Source organism: Ambystoma mexicanum, chromosome 9 (assembly GCF_040938575.1).
Source record: "Ambystoma mexicanum isolate Mex_15411 chromosome 9, UKY_AmexF1_1, whole genome shotgun sequence".
NCBI lineage: Eukaryota > Metazoa > Chordata > Amphibia > Caudata > Ambystomatidae > Ambystoma > Ambystoma mexicanum.
The window spans coordinates 267,508,314-267,533,138 of NC_090931.1; the positions used below are offsets into that span (position 1 = coordinate 267,508,314).

At 45.9% G+C, this 24,825-nt stretch overlaps 1 protein-coding gene across 3 annotated transcripts in view; it reads right to left on the bottom strand.

Annotated features, from left to right (window-relative positions):
- RABEP1 (rabaptin, RAB GTPase binding effector protein 1) overlaps nucleotides 1-24,825 on the bottom strand; it is a 1,480,178-nt gene that overhangs the window by 1,016,742 nt on the left and 438,611 nt on the right. For all 3 annotated transcript variants that reach the window (XM_069614603.1, XM_069614604.1, XM_069614605.1), the window contains exon 7: nucleotides 3,457-3,635. In XM_069614603.1, the coding sequence (XP_069470704.1) occupies nucleotides 3,457-3,635 (179 nt within the window). The remainder of the gene's footprint in view (nucleotides 1-3,456; nucleotides 3,636-24,825) is intronic.

Below are 24,825 nucleotides of genomic sequence, written 5' to 3' on the forward strand. Positions count from 1 at the left end.
CTAGAATTGCGAAATCTCCCCTCCCCTCAGCAGCGCCACACACAGCGAGCACTGACAGCACCAACCTTTTTCCTCCTGCGCCTGTGCCTCCCAAGTCCCTTTCTCACGGATGTGCTGAGACAAGATGTGCGAGCAAAGAATGTATTAATTTCATTCTTCCTCTGAGATCACTCTCCTGTGTGTGACTGGGCCAAACCATGACTTGTAGTTCATCCATCTCAACAAATCTGCTCCTGCACCTCTCACCCCCGCTGTTTGAAAATGACCGCTTGTTCAACCTTGTGCCCCTCCAAAGCTATTCTTTTGATGTACCATAAATGTGACCCTTCCTTGCTGACCACACCAGAGTGAATCCTAATAAAACAAGAACCCAGTCACAGTATATTCCGTCCTAAACTAACATGTGTCACTCCACCCCCTTCTTGCTCTGATATGCCAGACCTGACAGCTATCAATCCGGACCCCCACAGGTTACCTCAGGGGCAAGAGCCCCACACCCTTCACCTCACTAGTGACCCAAAGTGGGATAATACAAACACACGTGTGCAATTAATGGGCCTCTAATATACGCTTAAAAGGTATAGTGATGATCATTATTTAATGCATGTCTAGGATAAGTGTGTAGATCAGTGTGGGGAGTGAGTGCCTTCACTATCGGGAGTCTTATCACAGGGGCCGGTCTTTGATTTGCAGCCCTCTGAGTCTTATGATTTCAAACGCAGTGGGGGTAGGTGTCAGCTTTACCAGAATATATGACCAATCCAGAATAGGTATATGGGAGGTGAAGTTAGGTGGTGCAGGGTAAGGGTCTGGAAACCAGATGCGTTCAAAGGGAACTGGGGCCATGGGTTCAGGGGACCATGGCCTGGCACGAGGGGGTTGCAGCAGGGCTAGCTCTGACTTTCTGTTTACGTGATTTGCCGTGTGAACAGGAAACTGGCTGAGCTGTGGGCTGGTTGTGGGAGTCGCTGGGAGAGTGTGAAGTTATCCAGAGGAGCATTATAAATAAGGCCATTATAAATAAGGCATTTGGAAGTAAACCAACTGTTTTCATTTAAAAAAAGTAAATCACTAGAAATGTTGCACGACATTGGTGGATGGCAGCAAACAATTCATTTGTTTTTCAAAAATATTTCTAATGTCACTATGGTCTGAAGGGCTATTTGCTCCCATTCGGAGTGAAGGTCAGAGCCTTTGAATTTTGCTTGTGAGCTGAGCAAACCCACGCATTGTACACAGTATAAGGTTCAATTGTTTTTCGACCTTGGAAGAAAGGGGGGATTCCGAAAGGAAGGAATGAAGGGAGGGAGGGGTGAAATACCGTCAAATATGATAAGGTTCACCATTCCAAAACTGGACAAAGGAACATGTAATTTCATTTTATGAAAATTCGTTGATCTGAACGGAGTCTCTGCGTTACGCCGAGAGAATGGAAATGCCGAATATTATGTTTCACTGCAGATGATTTTATAAATGAACGAATCAAGGTTTCATTAGCTGACCGTTATTGCTGGCTTACATTGTAATGGGCTGTTCTTTGTGGCATATTGCAAAGACACGCAAAAAACAACCTCTGTGCGTCTTTGTCCCGGGCAGTCCAGCCCGAAATGCATGTAGTCCACATCAGGGTTCCACCAGGTTCCACAGACGCCAAATTCTATGCTAATATTTAGTTAAAATGCCATCTATGTGTTCTTCGAATTGTAGCGTCAGCTTCCGCATCCCATTGAGAGCTAAAAATACTCCATAACACTAACCTCTCAAGCAAATTGTAGACTACTTTGTTTTCTCTGTGCTCCCATTGTTTCACGTTTGTGTTAATCATTTGTTTTCACACGGTGCAGAATTATTAGGTAAAATGATGAATTATAATAAAGAGCGGCTACTGAGACACAATTATGTTATGTTTTCCAAACAGCTACAACATCCTGCCTTTCTGCGATTGTCATCGATTCCAGATACTAATTGATGGCTTCTTTAACAGGCAGCTGCAGATACACTTAAATGGCTGGATCACCATGACGCTGTTTTGGGACGATTGCCACGGGCCGATAAGCCCTTATGCAGTACCAGCGATAAGGAGCAACCTGACATTGTTTACGGTGGCCTAACGCCAAGCTGATGCCGAAGCCTTGCGATTCACGGTGCGTCCAATGCACTTCTTATACCCAAAAGGAACACCATGTGACTCACAATAAACATTTGTGGCTCAAGAACAAAGAAAAAAATTACCCATTTGCTTGAATACCGCAATCTCGGAGCGGTATTGTGAAATAAAAGTACATCATATATTGTAGAGTTTTGCTATTTCCTTTAAAAGTATAGTTTTATATTCAAAATTGGGACGCGCTGTGTTGTGAGATGATGTGTGTTGATATTCCGGGTACTGCGTCCACTGACGTTAACACGTAGGTGACTGGGCACGTTTGGCTTCGCTGCCTAGTAATGTCATGGAGATAGGCTGAGAATAGAATATCACTAGGTTTGGTGATGTCAGCCTCAGGGGCGGGGGATATGATTTAGTGCCGCCAGGGCAGGTCACCTTAGGGCGATGTGGCAATGGATAAGATTAGCAGAAGATGGCCGCGCCCTGCTGCCTGATTTCGCATGTGTAAAAATGAGGAAAACTACGGTAAGGTGCATAGGAAATGTTTCTACGATCGGTCAATGTGTGCTTAAAAACACATGCCCGAACCCTCGGGACAATAATTTTTTAGCGCACTATTCCTTTAAATGTATTATAGATTTGTTTGAATTAGTATGCAAGGACCAACACAAAAATTCAGTAATTGTTAAAAAAAAAAAAAAAAAAACGTGGGTCCTAAAAGATAACTCAGAATCACCAGTTGGACTAAGCCTGTGCTTGGCTTTCAATTGCATGGATATTGCATGGATATTGAATTATTTACAAGCACATTTAATTTGTCACTGGAATATGATTCTACAAAACCATATGCAGGTTTTGTGCTCACACTACACTAACATCCTTTTTACACAGGAGTTTTGCTCCCAGTGCCCAAAAACAATACGCGCTGATAAGCACCCGCCACCCCATCACTAACCTGATCCTTCTCCTCGCCTATTTACTGATAATTTATAAAAAGGTTGAATTCTATACAAAATATTAACCTCTGACAATAAAACAAATCCATACATAATAAAAAAACAGACTGGGCACCCACAATTGTAACTTTTAGCTCTATGAACAGATTACAAACCAAAAGAAGCACCAACAAAAACACAGTGAAGTCAGTTTGTTTCCTATACGTTACATTTATGACAGTTATGCCACCCACATCATTTTCATTTAAATCGGTTTTAGCAAGATTGCTGTGTCTACATTATGCTGGGCTTGTAGGCTAAGCATGACATCATGGAACTCTATAAACGGCACATAGCATCACATACATGATACCCTTAACCCAAAGGCATAAATATAAATGTAAAAAAATGCACCTGTTCTTTCTTTTTTCTTTCTTCCACTTGACGCAGTTGCTCAGACGTCAGAACTATCTCCATTCGCTGCATGTCCCTCATCATCAATCGCTGAGACTCCAAGAACTGGTCATTGGCTTTCTGCCACGTGTGTTTCAACTGGTTGTGTTGCTGGCGCTCCTGGTCTAAAAGGTGGCAAACTATCCAAAAACAAAGAATATTACTGTATTAGAATTAGAACAAGTTAAAAATACAAATAACGTGCTTGAAGTATAAGGTTACATTTGATAAAGACTTTGAAACAGATCTAAAATGCAAAGCATACAACTAAAAAGGCAAACAAAAAACCGATGCGTTATAGGACAATTTTTAATTCTCAGAAGATGAATTTCTGGACACCTAACAAGGCACTATTGAGCACAAATATGGCTGCATGATTGTTAGCTCTAGTTAAACCAGTGCTAACATTTTCTAGGCAATAGTTTCTTCCCTCTTCTAGCATCTCATTGTGCCCTCCAATGTGAAGCGAGAACGCTTTTAAATCACAGGCAGCTCCTTCTCTAAATCAAAAGGTCATACTTCACTTTTTTGAGGGTGATAAGTAGTGTTCCCAGTCTACCACCCTCTCCCCATCAATTAGCAATTCCCTGAATGCTTTGCACACAGTGCTCAATGTATCTTTTTGAGAGTTGGGAGAAAAAAAAGAAAGCAGTGCGCAACAGACAATGGAAAGGGAGCTAGTGGCAGTGCGCAACAGACGATGGAAAAGGAGCTAGTGGTAGGAGTGTGGGGATGAGACCTGGTTGTTTACCCTGCTAAGCCATTTTTACTAAAATAATGTATTGTTCTGTAAACCCGTTCGTGCCTTGCTATCTATTTTGAAATTAATACATCAACAACAGAACAGAAACTGCTCTCATCGATTTAAAAACGCAAATTGAAGACTTGTTGGCCCTTTTACTTCTGCTTGACCTCTCGGCAGAATTCGATTTGGTCAACCATCAAATTCTCTGCCAACACCTTAAAATCGCTGCCCACTTTTCTGATGAAGCTACCTCCTGGATTAGATCTTTTCTGGCAAACAGAACCATGAGGATTTTTTCCCACATCCGCCTCTGCTGAACCGTCGCCAGTCCCGTGCGGGGTCCCGCAAGGTTCCTGCGTCCCACCCACACTGTATAACGTGTTCAAAAGCCAATCTTTGATATTCTTGACTATTTGGGTGTCACCTATACTAACTGCGCGGATGACACCCAAATACTCATCCCCATCACAGGTGACCACGTGACTGACTGTAAAGCCCTAAACAATGTCTATCAAGTCATTCGGCTTGGATGGAGCAACATGGGCTCTGTCTTAATGATGAAAAGACAGAGCTACTCATTCTAGGCTCCCACTTCAGACTCAATAGACTAGATTCGGCCTTGTTATTGATGGCACTACCATCAAGGTATCCAATGACATGAAAACTTTAGGCATCTATCTTGATTCCACCCTGTCTCACCAGACAAACGAACACTGTGGTTTCTGCATCAGCCTATACATGTAAACTTTTTATAGCATGCAGACCTTTCCACACCTCTGCTAACTGCATCATCCTTCCCAGAACCCTCATTATGTCCCAAATTGACTACTGTAATGCCCTTTCATTAGGGACTAGTCAAAGGAACTGTAACAAGTTACAAGTAACCCAGAATAATCCCATCAGTGCAGCCCTCAATATTCCTAGGAAACAACATATCTCCGACACCAGACGCAGCCTACACTGGCTTCCTGTTGCTCAAAGAATATCCCTCAAAACTCATGCACTTACACATAAGTGCCAGTCTAATCAAGCCATTGAATATTTGGCCAACTGTTTCACATCCCACACCTCCACCCGCCCTCTTAGATCAGCCCAAGCCCACTCTCCGTCTATGCCAAGATTCAAGTTGCAGAAAGCAGGTCGGTCTAGCTTCCCAGTCCTCATTGCCAAATTATAACTCACTTCCCAACCCACTCAGATCTGGACCGTCTTATTACTCACTCAAGAGCAAAGCCAAAACGTGGCTCTTTGCACAGGATAAAGCTGCCCCATGTCTACAATAACGAACACTTCTGGCCGGCTACTTGTCCGGCTGGGTTATCGTAACTATTGACCTCTACCCTAACCTGTATCTTATTGTTTAAGTTCACTGCATAACTCATTGTAAATTTTGTAAATATATTGTATAACTCACTGTAAATTTTTACTGTTTTATATATGCCTCTTACCCTTGCATTGACTTGTACATAGCACAATGTTTATGTTTATTGTATTATGCATTGCTTTATTGTGACCTACATACCTGTAACCTGTAACCGTAAGAAATGCGCCCAGATGCCTCTGGGCCAGGAACGCAATACAAATAAACAAAATACAAATACCACTATGCTCAATTTCAACTTTGAAAAGGCATGTCAGACGAGAAATCTGCGTCAGCTGTTAGTTGAAGTTCAGAAATATTGTCTTGTTAATTGGAATAGACTGATTGCTTTGAATATTGGATTTTGTTTTTATAAACATTTGAAACAATAGGTTTCAGCAAATAGCTGTGCTCAATACTAATCAAATTGAACTCTTGTGCCCGCACACTCCACTAGTGCACCAATCAAAATGCATTGACTTTCTAGGTTAATGGCTTTGATTGGTACAAACTAGAACATTGAGTCTGCAAGCATGTCAATGCACACATCAGTAATATAATGGGAAAAAAGACAAGTGTCCTTTAGAGAAGCAATCACAAATCACAGTGCATTTCAACATGGCAGCAACAAGCAAGTTCAACCAGGGACATGATGCAGAGGGACTATGGACATGCGGTACACTTCATGAAGATATATTACTTTTTCTCTTCATTTTGTTAGAACGGTTAACTCCAGCTGTAAGTTTAAGTTGCATACAATCCTGACACAGAAATGTGATTTTCTTTTCTTTTCTTTTACATATGTTCATGTAATATGTGTCGAATGCATTGAATTATTTCCTTCTCCCAAAGGCTAAGCTTAACACCCCTTAGGGAACAGGGCAAGTGGGAACCCACTCGGGGGGACTACCGCTACGTGAACAAGGAATCCCCATCTGAAAAGTCCCATGTGTTTGTTGGCTATATGGAAATTGACCAATATAATCGTACTTCTGACCCTTTGTGTTTTCTGACCTTTTTATCAGACACCCATTACGGGAAACACAGAATCAACAGATCATCAAATATTGTTTCAGCTTGAGCTTTAAGGACACCTCAGAAGCCACACCAGAGAAGAAGGAAAAAGAGGAAGTCCCCCCGAGCGAGCTGCGAGAGGGCAGTCCTCCTGGAGTGCGGAGTCAAGCAGCAACCTGATGCAGAAGGCGTCTGGTGTAGAAAAGCCGAGAAGCCCATTAAACGCAGCTAGCGCCAAACCAGTCTGGAGCCAGTCGGGCTCTACTGAGCGAACTGGGAAGCAATGCCCAAACCGGAAGCGGTATAATTGCGCCCTTAGTCTAAGCTGCTGACAAACATGGGAGCCTACTGCCGAAGAGGAGGCCAATGCAGGGAACTCAGGAAGAGGCCGAAAGCGGTTCTGCGATAGCCGAAGTGACCGCCCCCTCTGAGAAACTCTGACATGACATAAAAGGTACGCAGCTATTATTGGGAGCAGGGCGGGGGGACATGGAAATAACCCACAATGGGGTAAGAGTGCAGAGAGCCCTAGGTAGGCTGAAAGCCAAAAATGACCCCAAGACGGGGTGAGAGATTCAATACCACATGCTGGGGTGAGATAACAGAAAACCCCTGGCTGGGTGAAAACCAAAAAGACACTACCCCACAGCGGGGCGATAGACCATAGGACCGTTGGCAGGGTGAGAGACCATAGGATCCTTTATAGGGTGAAAGCCAAATGATTGCAAGAAGGGGTAAGAGACAATAGCCCATGTTGGGGTGAGATACCAGAGAACTCTCGCCGGGGTGAAAGCCAAACAACCTGAAGAAGGGCTAGGAGACATACGAGCCAAAGGTCGAGTGAAATAAACCAGAAACCATGCTCCAGACTAGCGGAATCATAATTCAATTGGCATAGTAAAATACTGTTATACGAGGAAAGTAGGGACTTAAAAGACATACTTATTGGAACTCAGGATTATTCAGCAAAGCAGAAGGCCTAAACACTTCCAGAGGCATTTGGGTGGGGGTCAGAAGACAACCAGCATCTCAACTATTGAGAAACAAAATCTTTAGAGACCTGTTCAGGTCAACTTAATCTTATTCTTTTTCATTAGTGGTAGAGTCAGCACTTAGGTTCGATTAGGCTTTGGGACAGAGGACTATAAGACTTACTGACTAGCACCATTTATTATTCTTTTTCCTTTTTATATAGGGCCAAGATACACTTTAGATATAGGGGAGGAATAGGCCTTCCTATTTTTTTTTCACATAAGTTTTTATTGTAATTTTTAACAACAGTGAACTGGCCCCCCTACCCACGACCCCCATCCGATCCCTGTATCCAAAGTCCAAGTCCCCTACGTAGTTCATGTTAAATGTCACATTCCCAGTAAATGCCTCTCGTTCTGGTTTGGGGCTCCTCGTTCTTATTTCTCCAAATCTGGACCAAGCTCCGCCCGCAACCTCCCAGTTACACCATACCCAACAGTTTCATCTTCCTTGGGCACTACGATCCTCTGGAGTCTCTTTGAGGAAACTTCGGAACCAAGTCCCAGTCTGCCAGGAAGCCCTGGTGTTTGCCTTGTAGACCATAGGTTACCCATTCCATTGCTTCAAACTGCCAGATTTTGCTCACCCATTGAGTTCTGTTGCGGTATCTTTAGACTTCCACTTCTGGGCAACTACCAGGGCTCCCGCCAGCATCAATATCACAAATATTTTCTTCTGGGTCTTCGATGGGAGGGACTCCAGTGTCCCCCCCCTATTCCCAGGAGCGATTCACCAATGTTCCCTGCACATTTCACCCCCATCGTCTCCTCCAGTGCCTCAGAGATTATGTCCCAGTAGGCCTTTATCTGAGGGCAGTCCCACCATATATGCTGCCAAGACCCCGCTTTACCATACTGCCTCCAGCAGTCTTTTTTCGCTTGCGGGAAATGCTTGTTCAAGGCGCACAGGGTAAGATGCCATTGGCATAATAGCTTGTACCAGAATTCTTATATTTGAATGATCTGATTTTGGTATATTTCCCCAGACCTGTGACCACTCAGATTCTCCTATCCGGCACCCCATTGCCTCATCCTATAGGTCTTTGTAACAAATGGGGGTTGCTGCTTCGTTTTGTTCTATGAATCTGTAGAGGGTACCCACTAAGTTCTTGTCCCCGTATTTCCCATTAGGAGCTTTTCAAAGGGCGTCGGAGGCCTAAGTGCGGCCCTCCTTACCTCTGGTTGAAGCACCCAGGGGCGCACCTGTGCACATCGGTATCACTCTTCCTCCCCTAGGGAGAAGTCTAATTTGCATTGGGCAAAGGACTTAATTTCTTCTCCTTCAAACATGTCTTATCTTAAGGCAACCCCCCCCCCCTTTTCCATCTGGCGAACCCCTTTCCCTTTTCCCCAGGCGTGATTGTGGGCTGTTCCATAGTGGAGTAAAGGGCGATGGATAGCATGTAAGGCCCACCCTGATAATTAGTTCATCCCAGGCATGACACATCAGTGCTCCAATCGGGCTATTGTATAGGTTTTTGGGGCGGTCCCCCTTAGGCTTCCACAAACTGTGTCTAGATGCCCTACTCATAGCGCTTCTTCCATGCATCTCCGCCCTTTATTTCTGTCATTCTTCAGCCAGTCCCTGATCACTCGTACTTGTGCCGCCAGATAGTATGCTCTCATGTCCGGTGCACCCATGCCCCCTATGTCTAGGCATTTGTAACAGGTTTCTCGCTACTCTAGGGGTCTTATTCTTCCAAATGATATTCCCTAAGAGCCTCTGTAGAGATTTTAAGAATGGCCTGGGGACTGTTATTGGAAGTGCTGTAAAATAGTATGGGATGTTTGGGAGTATGACCATCTTGACAACGTTGATCCTCCCCAACCAAGAAATCTTGAGAGGGCCCCATTCCTGGAGAAGTTGTTTGATTTGTGCCAGTAAGAGCGGGTATTTAAGGAGGTACACTGACTCCATGTCTTTGGCAATATCTACTCCTAAGTATTTTATCAAATTGGGCACCCAGTTATACTATTATCTCCCACCCCCCCCCCGAATGTGAGATTAAGGGCCTCCGATTTGGTGGTGTTAATCTTCATGCCAGCTACTTCTCTGAACCTTCCCAGCACCCTCCCCAATGCCCCCAGCGATCAAGCAGGGTCAGATATAGTTATCAAGAGGTCACCTGCGAAGGCCGCCACTTTATGGGGCTGCCCTCCAAATGGGATGCCCGCTATGTCCTCTGCGGCCCGGAGAGTGGCCAACAGTGGTTTCAATTGGATCACGTAGCGCAACGGGGAGAGAGGCCAACCCTGCTTCGTGCCCTTAGAAACTTTGATGGACCCAGATAGTTGCTCATTAATCAATAACCGGAGGGTGTTGTTGATGTAGTTTGCATTAATCATTGTCACTAAATTCTCTCCAAAACCCATTTTCTTCATGGTTGCGAATATAAACTGCCACTCGACCCTGTGGAACGCTTTCTCTGCGTCTAACGCAACAAGAAGCGCTGGGGTCTTTGTTACATTTGCTTTTTCTACTAAATGTAGGACCCTTCTGATGTTATCTCCGGTTTGTCTGACGCGTATGAAACCAGATTGGTCAGTTCCGATCAGTTTCGGCAGGATGGGTTCTATCCTAGAGGCGAGTATTTTGGTGAATAGCTTTGCGTCAATGTTAATCGGCGCTACTGGATTATAGGACTTTCAGCTTTCCGGGTCTTTTCCTGGTTTTGGTAGGAGGATAACCTTGGCTTCTTCCATCGATGGAGTTATCCTCCCTGTGATTGCAAACTCATTAAATAGATGGACTAGTGGGGGATGAGCACTTCCCTAAAGATCTTATAAAAGTCGGTTGTGAAGCCACCCGGGCCTGGTGCTTTGTTTATGGGCAGCAAACTGATTGCTCTACACACTTCTGGGGTTATAGGCTGGTCAAGTTCCTGCGCTTCCTCTTTTGTCAGGGCCGGAAGATGGACATTATACAAATACTCAGCCTGGGACTGTGCCTGAGGACCTTCGGACCTGTATAGCTCGGTATATAATGCTGTAAATTCCCTTTGTATCTATGTCTGTCCTGAAGCTACTCCCCCATTGCTTAATTTGACCTTAGTGATGGTTCTGTCCTTTTCCTCCTTTAAGAGCCTAACTAACATCCTGTCGGCCTACTTAGCTTTTGCGTAGTAGTTGGTTCTGAGGTGTAGCGGTGCCTGTTCTGCATACCTCATCTGCAGCACTTCTAATTGGCCTCTTATGGCTCTATATTCCCTCCTTGTCTCACCACTGGCCCATGGCCCCATCCTAGCCATTACATGCTTCAATTTACTTTCAAGCTTCTCCTCCAGCTGCCTCTTCTCCTTGTCCCTCCTGGCCTTAGCTGCAATGAGCCTGCCCCTGATTGTTGCCTTGAAGGCATCCCACCTCGTGTTTTAGCTAGTGTCCCCTATTTTGTTAAGGTTAAAGTATTTATCTATGTCCTTTCTTATTTCCTCTCGAATTGGTCCCTCCTTCACTATGTGGGACGGATACCTCCATCTCCACATCCCCAGGATTTGGTCCCTCCTTTCTATTGACATTGTTATGGGCGCATGGTCTGAAATGGTTATAGCCCCTACGTCCATCTCTGTTACTGTGCCCAGCAAGTCCCGCAAAACCCAGATGTAGTCAATCCTAGATGAGGTCCTATGCACATGGAAGAAGAACGTGGGTTTCGCTCTCCCCCAGACATCCTCGGAGGTCCGGCGGTCAGGACTCTACGCAGCTAACTCCTTGCCAGATCCCACTATGGACAACAGCCATCATCCGGACAGCTCCCCGGAGCTATTCCCTCCTTCTCTGTCGGGCCAGGGTGGGGGCGCACTCCTCTCCGGAGATGCTGCCCTGTAGGAATGTCTTCCTGGCCCGCCTCCCGTTTGTCGGCTCCGGCCGCAGGCTATCGTCTTGCCTTCCTGGGACACCGCCTCATTGCTCCCCAGTGGAGGGGCGCACTACTGTTGGGCACACTTGTTAGCTACCCCTCTCAGGTCGTCTTCTCCCCCGCCGCCTCTGGGGATCTTCTGGGCCAGAGACCCGGGCTGCGATCACCCACCGCAGGGTGCGGAGGATGCCCCTCCAACCGCCTTTGGCTTGCAGGCGGTTCCTGACGCTGCCGCTTGGTCGCCGCCCTCCGCTTTCAACCAGTGTCTTCACCTGGGACTCTCAGCATTTTCAGTCTGCTGTTGACCGCCTCTGTGCACGGCCTGCCTTCGCCGCAGGTCCCCATCTCCTAACCGCCTTCTGGGGGTACTCTCCGGTTCCTCCCTTCGCCTGCTTAATTTCTTCCAACAAAGGGTGGCCAGATTACTTGTTTGTTTGTTTGTTTATTTATTTATTTATAGGGCGCCCAAAACCCTTAGGTAGCTGGGCGCACAACATGGCAAGAATACTTAAAGCTTGGTAACAGGTTACTTGGTTACAGGTATAGACAGGTACAGAGAATGCTTACAGGCACAGTTACAAATGTTAACAGGTACAGGTGAAAGGCAAGACACGAGAACAGACAGCTGTGGTCATTAGTCTAGTGGTTGTTGAGGCGTAGCCAGGTGCGGGTGTTACGTCTAAAATGGTCATAAGACTGATCCCTTCTTAGCTCAACTGGTAATGCGTTCCATTGCTGAGCTGCTTTTACAGGGAAGCTGTTGGCTCCTGTTTTTTTTTTTGTCGGAATCTAGGTATTTGGAGGCAGTAGGAATTGACTCTCCTAGTCGGTCGTACAGAAGACTTTCTAGTTATTCTTTCCTTTAGGTATGGGGGGGCTGCGTTGTTTAGGCATTTGAAGGTTAAAGTAACAGTTTTAAAGAGGATCCTATTACTGATTTTTAACCAATTATGGTTTCTCCTGGCGTTAGATATGTGCTCTCGAGTAGAGAGGTTAAGGGCCGATCTGAGCGCATTATTTTGCAATGTTTGTAATTTGTTGATGATGTATTTAGTGGCTCCTACATACAGTGCATTGCAGTAGTCCAATTTTGATAGGATGAGGGCGTTGGCTAAGATAATGCAGCTTGCTAGAGAGGAAGGGTCTGCATGCTCTAATGAGTTTGCCAGTATAGGCAGTGGATGGGGCCAGGGAGTTTACCTGTTTTTTTTTTTAGGTATAGCGTGGAATCCAGATAGAAGCCAAGAGTCTTCACGTCTTTGGCAACTGTGATTATATTACCATCAATGTTGAAGGCGCTATAGTTGGTGTAAAGTTTTTTTTAGGTTGTTGGCCGAGCCAAGGATCAGGATCTCCGTTTTATCGTCGTTCACGCAGAGGCCATGGGTTGCCATCCATGCCTGAATGAGGATGTACGTTTCGTTTACTAAGGCTGTATCTAAGGTGAAATTGCCCAAAAGGAGAATGAGGATCTGGGTGTCATCTGCATAGTTTGTGTAGGTGACACCCAGTCTGTCCAATTTGTCAAATAAAGGCTTAGTAAAGATATTATACATAGTTGGTGAGACACATGAGCCATGGGGGACTCCACATGTTGTTTGAATTGGGTCTGCAGGTGCTGAGGTGGAGAAGACGTGCATGCTTCTGTTGTCTAGAAAGGATTAGACCCAGGATATAGCTTCACTTGAAGTGGGCGGCCGATGCTAGGTGTTTGCATAATACTGCATTGTCCATCAAGTCGAATGCTGCCGACAGATCAAGGAGGAGTAGCATAGTGTGTTTCCTTTGTCGCTAAGCTCGTCGATTTGGGCTTTAAGGTCTATTAATGCTGTCTCCGTGCTGTGCTGAGGTCTGAATCCAGATTGGCGGGAGCCTAAGAGTTGGTTAGTCTCAAGGCACTTCTGAATTTGAAGATAGGACACTCTCTATTATCTTCAGGAGGAATGGGACCGTCATGATAGGCCTGTAGTTTATGGGGATGGATGGGTCAAACGTTTGTTTTTTGAGAAGGGGTAGAACCCAGGATTGTTTTAAGCTGCTTGGCCCAGTATTAGATAAAAAGGAGGTGTTAATGAGTTTAGAGATAAAAGGGGGCTAAATCTCTGACTGCATCCTTAATTATTTGGGCCGGACAGTTGTCGCCTTTGCAGTTTGATGGCTTTAGAGAAGCAATAATTTTTTCAGTTTCCTGAATGGAGACTTAAGTAAATTTGAATGGAGCTAGCTTGGGCTTGTTGATGGGAGTGTGATAATTGGAGTTTCAACAAGTGGAAGCAAATCATTTTTTATTGCAATTTTAGTTTGCAGTGTTTTTATTTTATTTGTTAGGACATTTTGGATGCAAGTACACCATTGCTTGTCTTTAGGTACATTATCCGGTGGAGGTATGGGCGATTCTAATTCTCGCAGGATCACAAATAATTCCTTGGTATTGGAACATGCTTTGGAGATTTTCATTGTAGACTTCTTTTTGGTTTGGATAATTTCTTTCTTGTAGTTGGTGGCATGGAGTATGAGTTTATTTTCTTCCATTGGTGTATGTTGCCATGTGGTTTCTAATTTCCTTTTTTTCAGTCTAAGTTCTTTTAGGTGAGGGGTGGACCAGTTGTTGAGGTGAGTGTTTACTCTTGTGAATCTTAAGAGGGGCAATGATATCTAGGACCTTGGCCATAGTATCATTATAGGAGTCCACCAGAGTATCTGGATCAGAATTGCTTGGCAGGGCGTTAATCACTGGAAGGAGAAGGGGTAGGATGTTGTCAGGTATGATATCTTTCCTTGAACTTGTGGGGAGAGAAGGTGCCATTATTTTTTCTTAGTTTGCTTCCTTATTGAGTGTTAAGCTGAAATCGATTAGGAAATGGTCAGTCCAAAGTTGGGGTGTAATTTTGGTGATCGTTGTTGGGCAGTTTGAGGTGGATACCGAGTCTAGGGTCCTGCCTTTATCATGAATAGGTGTGAGGACTTTTTGGGTGAGGCCATGTTCATCAAGCATGGTGGCGATCGCTTGAGCTTGTTTGTCGTCCGGGGCGTTAAGTCTTAAATTGAGGTCGCCTAGGATCATTATCTGTGATGAGTCTTTTGTATTGTTGGCTAGGAGGCTAGAAATGTCCTCTTCAAAAGAACCTAAGGGCCCTTGTGGCCTATATATGACGTAGATGGTTAGGGTGCGACATGAGGATATAGGCAGTTTCGCCGATAGCAGTTCACAGGATTTTAGTGGGGGTAGCATGGATAATCTTAAGTCCAGGTTGGTTTTAGCAATGATCGCTAAGCCACCTCCTCTAGCGTTAGGTCTGTCCATTCTTAAGAGTTGACACTCTAAGTATTGCTAAAGAGCGCTGGGCCTGCTGCCTCATGCAGCCAGGTTTCAGTGACCGCTAGAAGGTCGAGGTTATCCGATGTTAGAATATCGGCTATTTCGGTGGCATGGGCAACGACAGATCTAGCATTTATCAGTGCTCCCGCTATTGTAGTTGTTCTAGGTAGACTTTGGGTTTTCAAAGTTACTGGTATATGTTCTTTCGTTTGGCATCTGCATTGGTTTGTAAATAGGCATGCGCCAAATTCCGAGTAGTATTTTTAGTGTCGGTGCAGCGGTTTAAGTGGATATTGCTGGCCGATTTAGGTTCGTGGAAGGAAGAGAGTCTAGCTCGGAGCCTAGCGTTTCTATTCATAATAGGGCAAGGTGCAAATTTAATTTGGTCCATTGTTATCAAGATTAATTGTATGAGCACCAAAGGTGCAGATACCAGCAGAATTATACTGCAGCAGTTAGTGCCGGTTACAGAAAACAGGGTCTGGTGGTCTAAGGCTAAGGCCTGGTTGGCGTGAGTGATGTCAGGTAGTGATCAGACTAGGAATGGTTGGCTGCAATAGTTTATGTTCAGGTTTGGCACAGAGGTTCTAGGTCGCAGAGGGGCTAAGTTCAATGTATCACAAGTGACTCAAATCAATAATTTCACAGTAGGCTGAGTTAGGCATATGTTGGAAACAGTGTAGTCATAGAGGGCCTAAATTCAGTGTATTCACAAATGACTAATATCAATAATTTCACAGTAGGGTGAGTTAGGTATAGGCTACAATCAGTGTAGTCACAGAGGGGCTAAATTCAATGTATTCACAAATGACTAACATCAATAATTTCACAGTAGGGTGAGTTAGGCATAGGCTGGAATCAGTGTAGTCACAGAGGGGCTACGTTCAATGTATTACAAATGACTAACATCAATACTTTCACAGTGTGCAGAATTAGGCATATGTTAGGAACAGTGTAGTCATAGAGGGGCTAAATTCAATGTATTCACAAATGACTAACATCAATAATTTCACGATAGGGTGAGTTAGGCATATCTTGGAAACAGTGTAGTCATAGAGGGCCTAAATTCAATGTATTCACAAATGACTAATATCAATAATTTCACAGTAGGGTGAGTTAGGCATATGTTGGAAACAGTATAGTCATAGAGGGCCTAAATTCAATGTATTCACAAATGACTAATATCAATAATTTCACAGTAGGATGAGTAAGGCATAGGCTAGAATCAGTGTAGTCACAGAGGGGCTAAGTTCAATGTATTCACAAATGACTAACATCAATAATTTCACAGTAGGGTGAGTAAGGCATTGGCTAGAATCAGTGTAGTCACAGAGGGGCTAAGTTCAATGCATTCGCAAATGACTAACATCAATACTTTCACAGTGTGCAGAAATAGGCATAGATTAGAAACAGCGTAGTCACAGAAGGGCTTAGGTCAATGTATTTGCGATGGCTAAATTGAGCATAGGCTTTGGCATAGTCACAGGGCTAGGATAATCACAGGCATAGTAGGCATGTTCAGTGTAGGCACAATAGTCTGCAATGTGGCTAGTTATCAGACTAGGCATCACTCAATCTTAAAATTAGAAAATACAGTCAGCGGAGAGTGTTGGCATACACATTTACTAGGTAATTATAGCTGATGCAAGAGTAGCTTGGGGTAGCATTTGTAATACCTTGGAGGTGGTGTATCTGGAGTTATCCAGTAAGGTTAGATTATGGGGCATACAATTATGCTGTACTTATATTAGGAGCGGGCAGCATGTGGTAAAGAGAGTCAAGTGCAGGCACTGTTAGACAGTATAATAACGTGATGGCAGGAGTTGCATGAAGGCAAGACACACGTGTAGAGGCAAGGCATAGGATAGCGAGTACAATTGATTACTGGTTAAGCTCTATATGGCAGAGTTACGGGTAGGTGGGACAATGGCCAAGTCATTGCAAAGTCATGCCGTTTTGGGCAGGGTCAAGGATGGTGTCTTAGCGGGGAGACGTTGCATCAGGGCCCGCGGAGGCCTAGTAGTACGAGTGTTCTGGTAGGCGGCGCAGGTTAGGGTAGGTGTAAAGGCAGCAGCTCTTACCAGATGACCGCAGGATGAGGGGCAGTGCTAATGAAATAGCGTGGTGCCTGGCCCACAGCCCATCCGGCTCCAGTGGCGGCCAGCTCCAGCCTCCCGTCTCGCGACTGGCTGTAGAAGAGGGGCTGTCGGCCAATGGCGAGGGGCCAGAAGGTGTGCTTCACAGCCAGGAAGGCGAAGCAAGATTGTAGGCGGCCATATTAGACTGGTTGCTACCTCGTGGCAGCTAATGGCGATTTTACACAACGTTGTAAATCAGGCTATTTGCTGCAATCTGGCAAGTGGAAGGGCTATCCACGGGGTTAAGACAAAATGCGGATGGCACCCAATGAGTTTCAGAAATATAACCGGCGTCAAGCAGCGAACTTCCAAGTGCTGCAGAATTAGGCAGACATCCTAATATCGATTGCGGTGCAAATCGGAGGGCATCTATGAGCGGGCACTGCTCCTGCAGTGGGGCGGTGGAGCTCCAGCTCCTCCTGGAGACAAGTCAGCACTGAGACCTCCAGGCTCACGCCTTGGTGGCTGTTTCCCCCAGTTTTGCGGCGTGCCCGGGGAGGGAATTGCACTGCCTGCTTGAGTGTCCACAGGAGGATCGGGAGAGCATCTTTCACAGTGCTCTCCCCATGGCGGCCATCTTGGTAGTCTAGACCTTCTTATTTAATACAAGTTTTAAACATTACCTTTTGTCTGCCTTCTCAGTCTGACTTACCGCAAGCTGATCATGTAAAGTGAATACATCAAAGTTGAGTAACATTAGATACTAATTGTGTTTCCTGTAGCCCTTATGGGTTAGGTGAGTAGAACAAGTTACTTCTTACCTTGTAACGTTCTTTCGACAGGATGTTCCTCCGACGTATTCCTTATCTTTGATAATACGTTTCCAGCTTGCTGGCCTCGGAAATTTTTTCTGTAGAGGGCGCTGCGCGTCGACATCCGCCGAATCGATGTCCCTCGACGGCCACAGTATCGGCGCCGACGTCACCATGCCCATAAATAGCCACGCGCTGCGTCCGTTGCTCAGTTCCGTTTTGTAGCATAAGAAAAGTCATGCCTGAATTGGTTATTGACCTTGAAGGAGCGTAAACTGCAACCACAAGGGAAGTATCACTGCGGGAAGGATGGGAGGGGCGATAAGGAATATGTCAGAGGAACATCCCGTCGAAAGAACGTTACAAGGTAAGAAGTAACTTGTTCTTTGAAGGGATTGTGTCCTCCGACGTATTCCTTATCTTTGTTAGACTCCCAAAGCAGTGGCATGTAATTGGAGGTGGGAGTGAGAATGTTATGTATCCCTTTAGGGATGGACCGAATGTAATACGGCCTTGCCAAATCTGGTCCCTTTACTAGTGGAGGAATCCAGATTGTAAAATTTTGTGAATGTATGTGCGGACGACCATGTGGCAGCCGCACATATGTCTCGGACCGGTACCCCTCTTTGGAGAGCCCAAGAGGCTGCGATACCACTGGTTGAATGAGCCCTGAGATTTTGGGGTGGCTCTTTCCCTGCCAGTTTGTAACATTCCAGAATGGCCAAAATAATCCACCTGGAGATGGTTTGTTTTGTTATGGGTAGTCCCAACTTGTGACCGGAGTATCCTACAAACAGTTGGTCTGCTTGCCTGATCCTAGCCATTCTGCTGATGTAAAAGCTGAGAGCTCGCCTTGGGTCCAGCCTATGTAGCCTTTCTTCCTCTTTCCCCAGATGGGGAGGAGGGTAGAACGAAGGTAAGGTAATTTTCTGAGTAATATGAAATTCAGAAACGACCTTTGGGAGGAAATTAGGCTTCACCTGTAGGACAACTTTGTTCTTGTGTAAAATTGTATGTGGGGGTTTACAGGAGAGAGCTTGTAGCTCGCTCACACCCTCCTAGCAGATGTTAGTGCTACCAATAGGACAGTTTTAAGCGTGAGAAATCTCAGCGAACAAGAGTGAAGTGGTTCGAATGGATTGGCCATTAGGAAGTTTAAGACTAAATTTAAGTCCCATAAGGGAACCTGGAATGGTTTTGGAGGATAAACATTAGTTAATCCCTTGAGAAATTGTATCACTAGAGGAAGTTTGAAATACGATGGTTCCTCCGCAGTGCGCTTGAAGATAGAAAGCACTGCGAGATAGCCTTTTACAGTGCCAACTTGAAGGCCTGAGTTTGCCAAGTAGAGTAGAAACTATAACACCGTTGGTGTACCACATGAAAAAGGGTCGATATTCTCTTCCCTACACCAGCTGCAAAATTTGTTCCAATGGCAGCGGTATAAAGACTTTGTTGCTGGCCTTCTGGCCAAAAGCAACACCTCCATGACGTCATCAGGGAGATCCCAATACTTGTACCTCACCCTTTCAGAAGCCAAGTGTGAAGGTTGAGGGTTCTGGTGTCTGGATGGAGAACCTGACCTCCCTTCTGCGAGAGAAGATTCTCTTTGTGTGGAAGACGGATTGGAGGACAGATGGACATATCTAGAAGGTCTGGGTACCACGTTCTCCTGGCCCAATCCAGGGCAATTAAGATCATGGTTTTCCGGAATCTTCTCAACCTCCTGATCATTTGAGGAATAACAGGGACTGGTGGGAACGCGTAAAGGAGTGGAAACTCCCAGTACATTACGAACGCGTCTCCTTGAGCTCCTCTCGGGGGAAATTTCCTTGAACAGAACAGATTGCACTTCCTGTTGGTGCTTGTGGCGAACAGATCCACCTGAGGGGTTCCCCAAAGGGCGAAGATCTCTTGAAGGACTTCCTGAGCTAGCTCCCACTCGTGGGAGACTGTGCTCTGCCTGCTCAGAGCGTCCGCTGTCAAGTTCTTCTCTCCGGCTAGGTGGACTGCCGATAGAGAGATTCCTTCTTGGATTGCCCAAAACCAGAGCTGCATCGCCTCTCTGCACAGTGGCAGTGATCCTACGCCTCCTCTTTTGTTGAGGTAGTGCATGGCCACCGTGTTGTCCGTCATTATCAGGACATTTCTCCCCTGTACTGATGGCAGGAAAGCTTTCAGCGCTAGTCTGATCGCTCTCAGCTCCAATATGTTGATGTGTAGTCTGGACTCCGATGGAGACCAACGACCGCTGATGGTCAAGTCGTTAGCATGGGCTCCCCACCCCGTGAGTGAGGCGTCTGTGACTACGGTTATCTCCGGCCATGGTTGCCAAAACAGTTCTCCTTTCAAGATGTTCTCTGGATAGGCCCACCATTGAAGGACGAGGGCTACCTTGTCCGGAATCCGGAGGAGATCTGTCATTCTCCCTGAGAAATGCGACCACTGACTTCTCAGTGCCCACTGAAGAGATCTCATTCTCAGGCGAGCCTCTGGCACAAGGAAGATGCAGGATGCCATGAGTCCTAGCAACCTCAAAAAGTCGAAGGCTGGGAGACGTTGGGCATTTTGAAACTTGGTGACCATCTGTAGAATATCTTGAGCCCTCACCTCTGGTGGCGAGGCTTTTCCCAGCGAAGTGTCCATGACCGCTCCAATGAACTGGAGTCTCTGTGATAGTATCATCTGTGACTTCTTTACATTGAGGGAGAAGCCCAGTTTGTGAAGGAAGTGGCAGACATAATCTAGCTGGGCCTGGGCTTGTTTCGAAGATACAGCCCTAATCAGCCAATCGTCCAGGTAGGGGTAGACGTGGATCCCTTCCCTCCTTAGACTCGCCGCCACTACCGACATCAGCTTGGTGAAGACCCTTGGGGCGGAGGTCAGCCCAAATGGCAGAACTCGAAATTGATAATGAGAGTCGCCAATTGCGAACCTTAGGTATTTCCTGTGTTTGAGATGGATTGGCACATGGAAATAAGCATCCTGAAGGTCCAGAGATACCAGCCAGTCCTGGAGCTGGAGGGCCTGAAGGATCTGAGAGAGAGTTACCATCTTGAACTTGTCCTTCCTGAGTAACTTGTTCAATTCTCGTAAGTCCAGGATGGGTCTCAGTCCTCCGTCCTTCTTTGGTATGAGAAAGTAGGGGGGAGTACCAGCCCTTGTTCCTGTCCGCTACAGGTACCGGTTCTATGGCGCCTTTCTCTAGCAGGTCTATAATTTCCTGCAAGAGGAGCGGATCTGGAGCTTTTAGAGAGCTGTTCCCCGGTGGATGACTCTGAGGGATGTGTAGAAATTGTAGGCAGTAACCCTGGGCAACTGTCTCCAATGCCCAAGCATCTGACGTTATAGCCTGCCATTCCGTCAGATGGTGAGTTAACCTGCCCCCTACAGGTGTATTGTGTGGAAAGGCCTCAGAGTGGTTTGGGGGCGGCTGAAGCAGATGCCGAGGGTAAAGAGGCACCTGCTGCTGCTGCAGCCTTAGTACCTTTGACCCGTCCACCTCGGGTGGATCTCCTTTGGCCTCTTTGAGCCGGCTGTCCTCTGCCTTTCCCGAATGTGGAATAATAGCGAAAGGACTTTCCTCTTTCGCCAGGAGTTTGGCGGATAGCAGCTCCTAAAGATTTTGCTGCTGCTTTAGAAGTCTGCAACTTTTCCAGACAGTCATCAGCCTTTTTTCCGAATAGTGAAGAGCCGTCAAAGGGCATATTCAAAAGTCTGGCCTGTACATCTGGAACAAAGCCAGACTTTCACAACCATGCATGCCTGCAGATTGTTGTACTTGCTGCCATGGCCCTGCTGATACTGTCAGCGGAATCAATGCCAGTTTGAAGTGATTCGCACATGGCATCTTTGCCATCTTTAATAATGTTAAGGAAGGCTTCCTTTTCCTCTCCTTCGGGTATACAGTCAGCCGCTGATGAAGCACACACTCCCACAGTGTGTGACTGAACCTGGCAAGCGTACAGGTGGCGTTGATGGACTTCAACGCCATACTACAAGCAGAGAAGACTTTCTTCGCCATAGAATCATACCTCTTGTCATCTCTATCCTGTGGGACAGTAGGGTAAGCGGTCCTACTGCTAGATGAAGTTGCCACTTGAACCACCAGGCTCTCTGGAGTCGGGTGTTTTGATAAGTATTCAGGGTCAGCAGCCGCTACCCTATACTTGGCTGACAATCTTTTATTGACCGCAGGGATAACTTCAGGAGTTTCCCAATTAGATGTAATTTTCCTTTGTAAGGCTGCATGAAAGGGGACCACAGGGTCCTCCTGTGGACCTTTGTCTAATATGTCTGTTAGGTCATCCTGTTGAAAAACAGGCGAAGGCGCAGACCAACCCATAAATTCAATAATTCTTGCCATAAGGGTTCTATAGGGTGTTTCGGCATGTTCCCCTGGGTCTGGCTTAACAAATTCCACTTTTGGGGAAGTGTCCAGCCCACTTGCCTCATCTAGTGACTCCTGTAGGTCCTTCAACCTTCTTTCCTCAGAGGTGAAATCCTCTGACATAGACAGTGTGGTCCTCTGCAACTCAAATGTTTCCTGGTCAGAATCTTCCCCCTCTTCATAAATTGAAGATAGTCCAGGGTACTCTGACCTCTGAAATGGAGTAAAACCCATCTCTAAGGCACAAGGAACCAAACTCGTCATTATTGGGCGAGAAAACGTCAATGTCGTCGACGGCGATGTTACAGGCTTCGAAGGCGTCGAGAACGGCGTCGAGAAAACTGGAAGAGGTCTCGAAGAACTCGAGAGGATCGGGATCCTACTCGAGGTCATCGACGACGTCTCGGCGTCGTGCCGGAGGCCCTTGGAATCACTGTTGGCTGTGGAGTAGCCTTGGTCTTCTCTTTCATCTGCGTTGATGTCGGCGTCGACGATGGCGTTGATGGACCGATGCGTCGAGGAACACTTCTACAACGGCGTCGATGGCGCCGATCCATGCGTCGAAGGAATCTTCGATGACGGCGTCGAAGATGGTGCCTTCTTACCCGATGGCTCGTGGCGCTCTCGGGTGGAATGTTTCGCCGGGTGCTGCGACTCGCGGCGTTTTGATTTTTTGGGTTTTTCACCCAGGGTATCACCCTCAGCTGTCTTTGAGGGCGTCGAGGCCGCTTTCTCGAAGACGCTTAACATTTTCTTTCTGAATTCCTCCCACTCAGCCTGAGAGCTGTGTTTTGTGGGACAGGAGACCCTTTCAGGGGAAACAGAAGACAAGGAAGGGGATCTTCGACGTCTCTTTTTTGAGTGTCTTGATCTCGACGAACGGTGGGAGCTACTTCGAGATCTGGAATGGGAATGTTTGACGGCGAGGAGACGAATGCCTCGACTCAGCCGAAGAAACCTTCGAGGAGGTTTTGACTGACTTACCTCTCTCGAGCTTCCCCTTGCACTCCTTCAAGGCTTTCGCCGTCATGGACATGCAGTCTTCACACTCCGAACAATGGTGCTCGGCTCCCAAGCACCACAAGCAGATCCTGTGTGGATCCGTTATCAACATTTTTTTACTGCAGTCTCGACATTTCTTGAAGCCGGATCGCGGCGTCATCGGTTCCGATGAAGATGCCATCGAGAACGAGTAGGTATTTATTCAAGTAGATATAGGGTTATCCTGACTGAACTGAGCAACAACGTTCCGAGGCCCCACGAAGCGCGGAAAAACAGAACTGAGCAAGGGACGCAGCGCATGGCTATTTATGGGCATGGTGACGTCGGCGCCGGTACGGTGGCCGTCGAGGGACATCGACTCGGTGGACGTCGACGCGCAGCGCCCTCTACAGAAAAAATTTCCGAGGCCAGCAAGCTGGAAACGTATTATCAAAGATAAGGAATACGTCGGAGGACACAATCCCTTCGAAAGGATATCTATTTTGTATGAATACTACTTTATTTGATATTTACTGTATCAATAACATTTAAGGCTGAATAAATGTTTTTATATTTCAGCTCTGCTGATCGCTCATACCATAGAGCATGAAAGCCAACTGTGTGTAGGCAATCAAAACTTAATTGACATTTGTACTTAAATTGTTTTCCGAATGAAAATAGGACAAATCGTACAATTGAAAAAACTTTTGGATAAGTGATTTGTACAAGCATCCTTATTTGAATTGGAATTTAAAATGCAATTGTTTTGCTCAATGGACATTGAATAGTTTTAAGGATTGTCACAGGCTTTGGATAAATGACATTTACATCAAGTTCGTGAAGTCTACAGCAATAATAACCATATATACGTATCGAGCAGATGAAGCTTATATTTTGGATCAATATTTACTAAGTTAATAGCAGCAGGATGATTAATAATGGAAAACCAGGTTTTATTTTTATTTTTTAAGATGAGCACCTAATTTGGAGAAATTAAATAGTTTATTTACTTATGGCCAAAGAGAGCTGCAAGTTCATTTCGATAAAAACATCCATATTGGAGTAATTGATAGCTTTTAAAGGCAATATTTCATTATCAATGTTAGAGGTCTACTACAGGGCTCACCTGCTGCCTTGAAATAATTGTGAGAAGATCTAGCCAAGAGTTTCTGAATTAGCTTACTTGCAGCAGATACCACCTGCATTTGCACTGGAGAGTGAGGACCAGTTATGATGGTCCTTTGTCACTCACTATGATTGTGTTATAGCACTCGGCCTGCAAGAAAAGGGGCACTCCTGTGACATGTCCTCTGCAAACCGAGACTGCACACAAAAGTAGTGTGGAACAGGTTTATATATTCTCTTGCCAACTTCTGAGCAGAGGTGTTCTTAAGAGGCCAAGATGCACATCTCTTTACCTCAGTTCAGTAAAGTCAGTTTTAGTCTTCTCTTTAGTTCTTTAATCTTGATTGAGCTGAAGGGTTTCTGCACCTTTGTGCTCTTCACCTTGGGCGGGGTTCAGGGTTTCCTGCACCATTCTTTTGCTCCTCTCCCTTCACTCATATGTAGTTATCAGTCTTTCTCGGGCTTCTTCCACCACTGGATGTTAGAGTTGTAACTTCTCTGCAAAGCTCTGGTGCCGACAGTGGAGGAAAACCTGTCCGGCTCCCTGATGAAACCTGTCTGGATCTCAGATGTGCACCCTTCTCGTCTCCTCTCTGTGCCAGTGGTAGACATAACCCTC